Here is a 10,460-nt window from a genome sequence, read left to right as displayed (position 1 = left end):
ATTATTATTATTATTATTATTATTATTATTATTATTATTATTATTAGGTTTACCTTAGTAGTTGAAAAAAAAAACCTTCAATTTTTAGTGTACCTAAAAGACTAGGATGTTGTTCAAGGTAAGTTAATATTATTAATGTTACCATGCACTGTGTAGCTTTAAATTACAGGAAGGCATTTTATTAATCTTTTGGGACATTTACCACTGGCATACCCATTTAGTTTAATGAGTGGAAATGTCAGCTTTCTATGTGGAATGAAATTGACCCAATAAAACAAAATTTGGTTACTTGTAAAAGATTGAATTATTTTTAAGAAGTTGTCAAACAAAGTGGAAAAATTTACATTTGGAGTTTAATATGGATATTGACTTGAAACAAATTAAAGTTGAAACTTTGTCAGTGAGCAGATTGCTTTTAATTTACCTTTAAGTTAAACCCAATTTAATAAATAGATCTGATTAAACCTCATACTGTAGGTCTACCTTTACATCTGACCAATGCATAATTAATATATATTATTAATAATAATAATAATACTTCCAAATCACAAGACATTGGCTTTATTCTTATTCTTCCCCTCTGCAGTTTGAATATAAAGTATAAAACACTAAAAAGAGATTGTTGTACACATTCCAGCCTTTGAACTACCCAAGGAACTGAAACAGCAAAGTTTCGCTGTCGGGCAAGCTTCCACACCAGCTGCCTTTCTTTCCTCTTGCTTCGCCTCTTTTTAACCTCACACACACCCCACCTTCTGTAAGGGAAGGCAAAAGGCTCATTCGCCATCTCGTGAAAATTGGCCTCCATGTTTATGTGTCTTCCACCGCCACCATCAGCTTCCACATCGGCTTCCCAGCCAATCAAGCCACACTCTGGCTGTGGTGCTCTGGCGCCTCATGGCTCCTCCTAGAGGAGGCAGACAGTGCCGGAAGGGACCCTGCTTGCACCGTACCGCCAGTGGGGCATTTTCAAAAGCAAATGAGGATAGGAAGGACAACAATAGGAAAAGAACGCAACTCTGGAAAATCCGTCAGAAAAAAGGTGCCGGAACTCTGTTCTGGTGTGTTCTATGACAAAAAAGCCCTGCACATACCGGTAGATGAAGTATTTAGTTCTATCTTCTATTACAAACTAAGTTCGTATTCAGCCATGATCCTGGCAGATGAATATCTCCTGGAGGGGCAAGGGGACAAATAATGATGCCTGCATCACATCATCATACAATGTAAACATGCAATAACAATAACAATGGATGTGTATGGTCTTCATTTTGGTGTCATTGAGGCTAGCTATGGATAGCCACTGTTCTCAAAATAACAAAAAAGATTTTTCTGTGATATTGCCATCTGCAACACAATGGAGCTTCAGAGAAACAGATTGGGAATGAAACTTCATAGAAGTCCAGAAATGAAAATCCTTTCTAAATTTCTTACTTCCACTATTGATATCAGCTTTGGCTGAATTTGAAATATATCCAACTACATCATATAATAACATTCTCTGATGTAAAGATTTCATATAATGAAATTCTCTGATGTAGAGATGTGGAATGTTTAATATATGTTAGCATTTCATTATGTTTTGCATATTTTATATAGTTAGATTAATAACATTGAATTATTTTCTGGGAAGATAAAAGATAAAGGTGTCCCTGCAGATTTTACTCCGCTAGTCATTGCCGACTGTAGGGATGGTGCTCATCTTTGCTTCAAGATCACTGAGCCAGGGCTGTCCAAAGACATGTGGCTAGCATGACGTCATGGAGCACTGTTACCTTCCCACCTATCTGGTAAGATAGGACATAGATAAAAATTTATATAATGCACATTAATTTTAAATCATTGCAACTAGTCACAAACATAATTGAAACATTAGTTAATTTATGTTTCTTCGCATGCATTCTACAGAGAAAGTATGATTCTTACTTCCAAGCTTTAGAAACAATATAACTTTAAAAGTTGACACGTAATATGAAACCAGTATTTTTCTAATTACAACCATAGTTCTATTATTTCCTAGAAAGAATTTAATGTTGGGTGGAATCATTTTAATAAGTCGTTGCACCCTGTGGGCTTGATACTTTCCAATGTTACAAATGATAACATGGAATTGGATTTTGTAAAAGTGCATTTAGTAATGTGAAGTTTTGTTGCATTTGCAGATTGATTATGTGCTGGATGATCAGTGCTATTAGCATCAATCACTTGTGAAATTGGAGACAAGAATAGAAGTTAGACCTATGACTAATTAATTATTCCTTTTGTTCAAGTAGATATGCTCTGTGTCAAGTACAGCTTTCAAAGAGGGCAGAAAGCTACTCAAGATAATTGCATTTCATATTCTGGTTCCACATGTTTATTTTTGCCAACTTAAATTATCTATAATTCATTTATTTGAGTTGTCTATAATAGTTATCCTAAAATTATTCATTCTGCCTGATTTAGAATATTATATGTCCATCTTTAAATTTTAAGTTGAAGTTAATTTTGATTTTTTTTCCTTTACAGCAAATACATATTTATTTATGGTACAAGCACGAGGTATAATGCTGAAAGAAAATGTGAAAACAATAGGACATATGATTAGACTGTACACTAATAAAAATGCAACAATAAATGGCACAGGTAGGAATATTATTCAATACTTTGAAGGTTAATGTAATTATGAAAATTATTTTTAGTAACATTCTGGGCTAATTATGAGTCAAAGCTCAACAAATTATTTAAGATCAGCAGCACTGGACATATATAAAATGATAAAACTGTATAAAATGAGTTGGGAAGACAACCTTATAAACATTACAGAAATAATTAATGGAAAATATTTTTATTTCTGTTAAGATTATCCGGAAGGCAACAGTACAAGTGATAGTATTGCCCAAACAGCGACGTATCTTCCAGAAAACTTCACTTATTCTCCTTCTCAATCTTGTCCAGAAAAATTGCCCTCCATGAGTAAGTTTATTTTCACCTTAACAGAAAACTATTAATTTAAACATGTCACAAATTGTTTTGAAACACATTTTCAATAAAGATTTTAACAGCATTACAATTTTTTTAATGTACAGTATAACTATAATTTCCCTAGGAAAAGAAAAATATTTTTTTAAAATAATTTGTAAACATTTTACAAAAATAAATTTAGAATTTCAGAATTGATTTTGGCGCACTTTTTATTTCCATTTTAATGTAGCATTTCAGTCAATTGAGGATTCAGTTTAGTATATAATATGTAACATTTTATATTATCCCATAATGATCTTAGCATGATTTTGTTAATGCCCAATTGCATGTTCAGTAGATGTGGTTCTTAGATTATAATTAGTTTTCAAGTTACTAAAGTTCAGCTCTTTGGGCAATTCTTGTCTGGCCAGTTTGAATCAGTCCTTATCAGAATTTCACATTCCTGCTTCTTTACCTCAAAAAACTAGAAACATTAACCAAAGGCACCCCTAGCTGCTGAAAACATTACTCAAAGGGCTCCCTCTCCTGTTCCCATCACCTCAGTTTCAAGCAGAAATTCTCCTTTTCTTAACTGTATTATGTGGTAGCATTTGAAAATCTGTATCAGATGTGTGTATTACTGGCTGTTATATGTAATATGTCATTTACACATCTTAACTTTAAATGTGGGGAAAATCTTAATCAAAATTTACTTCTCGTCATCACTTAGGAGGCTTTATTGAAGCAAATATGAGTGAAATTAGTTTGGAAGAAATTCAACAGATGTTTTCTAAGGATTTAGATATTGAACCAGGTGGTCACTGGAAGCCAAAAGACTGTAAACCACGTTGGAAGGTAAAGTGCAATTGAATTTCTAGTAATCTAGAGTCTGTGATTTTCGTAAAGCTAGAATCTGGTTGTTTTTGCAATATCAGAACATATTTTCATATATACCTGACATGCTGAAGTATAATTTATCTTTATTTTTCATTGAAACAAGAAGCTCATAATAAATTGCAGTTTGAAAAGCATGCTAGAATAAAGACAGAATAATACCTTGTTATCTTTTGCCCACCTGGCTGTCTCTGTAAGCATCTTGGTATTCAGTTTAGGTATAGTCCAAATAATTAGCCATGGATAGGCCTCAGACCATAAAAAGAATGTGATAAGGACAATCAGATTTAGATATTTGCACATCTGCACAGGATGGAGGGGAGGAGTGATTAAAATCACTACCACCCTCCTCTTACGTTCTGTACTTCAGGCATGTTTCTTCCAGCTTCTCTTCTTGGAGGTGTGCTGGAGAAAAAGGAACGAGAGTTCAACTTCCTTTGCCAATTTGCTTACTAAAATGAACATACTGTAGATGATAGTCTTTGGAAGATACATTTCTAAGCTGCTACTATTGAAAAGGCTGTTCCCTATTTTCTCAGGGATTTAATCTGGCAAAGGATGGAATAGGGCAGTGGTTCTCAACCTGTGGCCTGCAGACACTTGGGGGGCGCTGGAGTGTCATCACAGTCGGTCCATGAAAGCTGGAAGAAATGTTATGATTTAAATCTTGAGTTAAGTCTTGAGGGTCTGTGGCCGTGGTCCGTGGCCACAAAGGGTATTTAAAGGAGGTCCATGTGAAGAAGAGGCTGAGAACCACTGGAATAGGGCATAACTTTATCTCAGATATACCAGAATCACGTATTAAAATCAAGCATTACCTAAGGTATGGTGATTGCAAACTGTTTATTTTATTTTTATTTATTTTATTTATCACATTTAGGTGCCACCCATCTCACTCTGAGTTACTAAAACAATAAACTAAAGCATTATTCAGAAGGAAGCTGGATATGTCAATATGAAGACAAAAAATGTAGTTCTTACATTGTTTGTTGTCATAAAAACTTAGCAGTAATAGATTAAAACAGATTTTTCTTAAGAGATCTTTGAAATTTGAGATTAATTTTCTTTAGACAGTGCAGATATTTAGATTAATTTGTAGAAAAGTAATTAAAATTAATTTTCTGTGATCGTGCTTGTTGCATAACCATAATCATACACACCAGCAAATAGTTTTCCTAAGATTTATGTTTAACGTCTGCAATTCAGTCTCCTAGCATAGCTTTCAGATGTTTTTTTCCTATTTTTAAAGGTTGCAATACTCATCCCTTTTCGCAATCGTCATGAACACCTTCCTATATTTTTTCGACATTTAATACCAGTGTTGCAGAAACAGAGGCTAGAATTTGCTTTCTATGTTGTTGAACAGGTGAGTTTACTTATTTATTTATATCAGAATAAATTTAGATATTATTTTATTACACATGTTTGGATGAATATATTCAACAATAAACAGTGTGCGTCTGCCAGTGTTGTTGAGCAACATTTTTGCTGTGTCTGGGCATATTTCCTTAACACAGAACTTCTATAACTTGAATTCCAGATCAGCAACAGAAAATCTTTGAATATTAAAATATATGTCAACTTAATTGGAATCTTCCACATTTCCTCTAGTGTGACTCCAGTATTTTTAAAATATTGTTTCTATCGTTCTCCTATTAGTGGGAATTGGGAATGTAATTAAGGATTGGATGTATACCGATAATATACTTAAATTAAAATGGGCAAATTAAAATTAATGACACGAGCTATCATAGCCCAGATTCATTGATTTCAGTGGTTATATAGCATTATGCAATTGTATTCCAGTTGTTAATCTGCATATCCTAATTAACTTTCTTTAACAGTTTATTCTTCTATTTTGCCCTCTGTTAAGGTAGGAACACAGCCTTTTAACCGAGCAATGCTGTTTAATATTGGCTTCAAAGAAGCTATGAAGGACGGTGATTGGGACTGTGTAATCTTTCATGATGTGGATCATTTACCAGAAAATGATAGAAATTATTATGGATGTGGTGAAATGCCACGTCACTTTGCTGCAAAATTGGATAAGTATATGTACATGTACGTAACATGTAGAACTTCTGACCTCCTGTATTTGTGCAATTAGTCAAAATAAGCAGTACAGTTAGACCTCGATTTACGACAATTGAGCCCAAAATTTGTGTTGCTAAGAGAGACAGTTGTTAAGTGAGTTTTGCCCCATTTTATGACCTTTCTTGCCACAACTCTTACTCACTGCAGCTGTTAAGTTAGTAACACGGTTGTTAAGTGAATCTGGCTTCCCCCATTGATTTTGCTTGTCAGAAGGTCACAAAAGGTGATCACATGACCCTGAGACACTGCAACAGTCAGAAATATGGGTCAGTTGCCAAGCATCTGAATTTTGATCACGTGACCATAGGGATGCTGTAGCCATTGTAAGTGTGAAAAAAGGTCATAAGTCACTTTTTTCAGTGCTGTTATAACTTTGAAAGATCACTAAATGAACTGTGAGTTGAGGACTACCAGTATTGGAAAATATTTTCAGTTGATCCTCACATTCCCTGAATATATTTATTGATATTACCAAATATTCCACTGACAAGTTCATGAAGACGAAATGTTATTTAAAAATGCACCTGAGCTTATAATGTTAAAATTCTCCTTTTTCTAGAATTTACAAAGAGAAAGTTGTGTTTTTTAGGAAAAGGACAGTCTTAAAATATTACGAAGTATGTTAAAGATCCTTTTTCATTTCCCACCAGTGTCATTTTATTTTTTCTTCTACCATTTGAAAAGTAGAGTATTAATACACTATTCAGTTGTTTTGTAGTTACAGCTATAAATAATATTACCTTATCTAATATATTATCCATTTACAACATTCTAAATCCATTTAAATATATTTACTTAGTAATTTAAATTATTTATATATAAGATGTGAAAACTCTTGCCAGGGAAAAGAATTATAAAAATATACTAAACCCAAGTTTGGTGGTAAATTCTTGTTTCTCTCCTGTCTCCCAAATCTCAACATGAATATTTCCACGAGGGCAGCAGGAACTGAACTTGACTCAAAGAACGCTTCCCTTTTATCTTTGCAAGCCCTAAACATAAATGCTTCCTCTTATTTTCAGACTTCCATACAATGAATTTTTTGGTGGTGTAAGTGGACTAACAGTAAAACAATTCAAAAAAATTAATGGATTTCCAAATGCTTTCTGGGGATGGGGAGGAGAAGATGACGATCTTTGGAACAGGTAATTGTATTGTATTAACTTTATTAGGTCATTGGCCAGAATATCTAAGTTCTTTTTTTTTGCTGGCATGAAATATACATGAAATGTAGAGATTTATTGGATCCAGTCATAAAAGTAATTGGCTACTCAGATTTGAACAGCTTTAAGTAACAGCACACAGGTACAGGAATTCCTTGCTAGTATATTGTATGTCTCTGGGTCTATCTAAAGCAAGGGAATGCAATCTTGATAATTTTAAGACATGTGCACTTCAACTCCCAGAATTCAGCAGCCATACTGTCTCAAGGTCGGCAAGGTTGGATACCTCTGGTTTAATGGAACCCAAAGATAGCACAGTGGAAAATGTATGTATGTATTTTTCTTAGTTTTCCTACTGATTGGCTAATAGCTACTTTTTTTTAGCTACTGTGTTTTTGCTTATAGATGTTGCTTTTAATCAGTCAAAAGCAGTTACACTGATGCAAGATTGATATGCCATAGTTTAGGAATTCTGTTATTAGATGAGCAAGTGGAACAGGTGTTCTTTCTCCTCCAACTACGAGCATATAAAACATACATAATTACAGACACCTCTAGGTTAAAAACCAAAGGCAAACAACTTTACAGAGTTCTGTACAGCAATCTGTGCTGGATCTTGTCACTTTCTCAATTTTATTATTCTGACATCATGCACATTTCTATTGGGCATGTGTGAGAGGTTGTATCACATGCAAGCAAAGGATGGGGCTTGCAATACAATACTATTTTTATCAGTCTGATCCTCCTTATCCTTCCTGCAGGAAGTTTGCACATCTTGTTTTTTTTCTGTGTAGCTCAAGAGATGAGCTGATTCCCTTTAAAACAAAACCAGTTCATCAGTTGCATTTTAAACATCAAGAGTTGCATATTGGGATGAAAGTATAATTTTGACATTTATTCACATAATAAATTTATTTTCTTGGATGGTGCTCAGTTTGAAAATTGCTGGTAAATCTCTATTTTGGAATGCATGGGATAATAGGGATATTTAGCTTAATTTATAGCAAATTGGGTATTAAAGGTATTTGAAGCATTAGATGTTATAACTCTGTTGTTCCTTAGAATGTATAAATCCTTGATTCCTTTCCAAGCTGCTATTTTTTAATTCATATTTGCAAGAGCTTTAAAAAATTGAAATACCATATATTGACATATCAGTGGTTGGCCTTAAAATATTAAATATATATTTATGATCTTTTTATATATATTTGGTCACTTGACCATTTTTAGTGTAATTTTTAATATATATATAAAACCCCTTCACCATCAACTTCATTATTCTAGAAGTAGAAATATTGAGGGAACACACTGTATGATATAGGCTTGCTCTTCCATTGGCCCATTTTGATTTAATTTTCATACTTTTTAAAGTGGTTTTTGTATAAGCAACATGGCTTAGATGTGAACATGATACTGAATTATATACCAAAATATGGATTTTCTCATTATATGAAGAAATATGGTTTACTGAGCATGAGTCATAACAAAAAAGGTAACAAAAATATTATGATGAATACTTGCTCTCCATATGTACTAGCTCTACTGGCTTTTTGTTGTTGTTTTAGGCATAATGGAAAGATTATGTCTAACAAGACAGGAAATGTATACAAAGTATGAGTTAGGATTTCTAAATCATGGAGCAGTCAGAATCATTCTGAAGTGCTGATTAACTGTTTCTGTTTAGAAATGCTTTGGAAGATTTTATTCTGAATTTTTTTCTTTGCAGTCCCTCAGTGGTTCTGGCACATTTTTAGATCCAAACTTCCTTTTGCTTCTCCTCAAACACCAAATCTGATTCAGTTCTATTCTTGGTTTGTTGTTTTGGTATCATTCATTTGGTATCATTTATTCTTCTTTTAGTAGCTAAAACTATTTAAAAAAGCCTTTCTGCTCTGCTATGAAATCAACTATGGCAACCTCCCTCTCCCACCAAACGTAACACACATAAAGTTGCCTCTGATGTCTGTTACTGAGTTTATTTCTTACACATGTTGATTATTTCAATTGCAGGGTCCACTCTGTAGGATTTAATGTGACAAGGCCAGAAGGAGAACTTGGGAAGTATAAGTCAATTCCTCATCACCACAGAGGAGAAGTTCAGTTTTTAGGACGGTGAGAATAAAAATGTTGAAACACGTTTTTATTTTTGCTGTAATATCGTGCTTCTGATAGTAACATATGCAACATTTTAGCATTCAGAATATTTCTTAACAATTCCACTATGGAATATTTGTTATTATTATTCCTAGTTTATAAATGATGAATTCTCTCTTTTCTTGAATACTGTATTTAGTGTGATAGAATACTCTTATGGTTCAGGAAAGTTTGGAATAAATACTTTTAAAAGAAATTAGGTAATACAAGCAGTACATAGGTTTCTGCAGAAGGTAAAGGGGAGGTAAATGATGAAATTTGTGACATGATGTTCTGACAGAAACTCTTGCTACTTATCTATTTGTGTCATTATGCTACATGCAAGTATATATATATATATGCAAGTATATATATACATTTAATATCATTCCAATAAATTTTGCTGCAGGTAACAAGAAGAACAATTTATTGAACTTGTATGCAGCCTTTTCTAACATGATGCCTTTCAATTCTGCTTGAGTTTAGTATCTATCCATCTGGATAGGTATTATTTCTCCTTACCTAACAATCTGTCCAGTATATTTATTGCAGAATAAATGTTTTTGCTGAATACTTTGCAAAAAATCTACCTAATCTGTTTTTTGTAGAATGCTTGTTGAACTTTTTCCTGTGTTCAGTTTGAGTTTAAAAGTATTTATTTATTTTTAACATTTATTAGCTGTCTATCTTAGCACAGGATAACTCTGGGATGCTTACAATATTAAAACAGATAAAATTATATAAAACCTATAGATGATTTAAATAAGATACTATAAAGAACTCATTTCATTCTGAAGCTGAAAATATTTTGTTCTGTAAAATGGCAATGACTTTCCTACATTTTATCAATGTTCTGAATATTTTTCCCACAGATACAAACTATTAAGATATTCCCGAGAGCGTCAGTTTATTGATGGTTTAAATAATCTAGTATATATGCCATCTATATTTGCCAGTAAACTGTATACTAATATCACTGTAAACCTGATGCCAGAACTAGCTCCTGTTCAAGATTATTGATGGAATAGCAGAATAAACTACTGGATCTACACTTTGTAACACTGGAAAAATACTAAATCAGGTATTTCAAATGACTGCACAATCATGTCTCAATTAGTGAATGCTTCACATTAAAAAACCAATAAGTACTCAAGCCTTGTTAGCATTTCTGTAGATAATAAATACAGGTATAGCATGCTTAGAAATCAGGAAAATTCCTTTCTCTAAGAAAGC

General features: G+C 33.1%; 1 protein-coding gene across 1 annotated transcript in view; it reads left to right on the top strand.

Annotated features, from left to right (window-relative positions):
* B4GALT6 (beta-1,4-galactosyltransferase 6) overlaps nucleotides 1-10,247 on the top strand; it is an 11,361-nt gene extending 1,114 nt beyond the window's left edge. The window contains exons 2-9 of the mRNA XM_015821929.2: nucleotides 2,509-2,625; nucleotides 2,842-2,955; nucleotides 3,674-3,798; nucleotides 5,087-5,203; nucleotides 5,711-5,898; nucleotides 6,954-7,076; nucleotides 9,105-9,206; nucleotides 10,100-10,247. Of these exons, the coding sequence (XP_015677415.2) occupies nucleotides 2,509-2,625; nucleotides 2,842-2,955; nucleotides 3,674-3,798; nucleotides 5,087-5,203; nucleotides 5,711-5,898; nucleotides 6,954-7,076; nucleotides 9,105-9,206; nucleotides 10,100-10,247 (1,034 nt within the window). The remainder of the gene's footprint in view (nucleotides 1-2,508; nucleotides 2,626-2,841; nucleotides 2,956-3,673; nucleotides 3,799-5,086; nucleotides 5,204-5,710; nucleotides 5,899-6,953; nucleotides 7,077-9,104; nucleotides 9,207-10,099) is intronic.
* The last annotated feature ends 213 nt before the right edge of the window (nucleotides 10,248-10,460 follow it).

This window comes from Protobothrops mucrosquamatus, unplaced genomic scaffold (genome assembly GCF_001527695.2).
Source record: "Protobothrops mucrosquamatus isolate PMUCROS unplaced genomic scaffold, P.Mucros_1.0 scaffold1427, whole genome shotgun sequence".
NCBI lineage: Eukaryota > Metazoa > Chordata > Lepidosauria > Squamata > Viperidae > Protobothrops > Protobothrops mucrosquamatus.
This window is presented reverse-complemented; position numbering and strand designations above follow the sequence as displayed.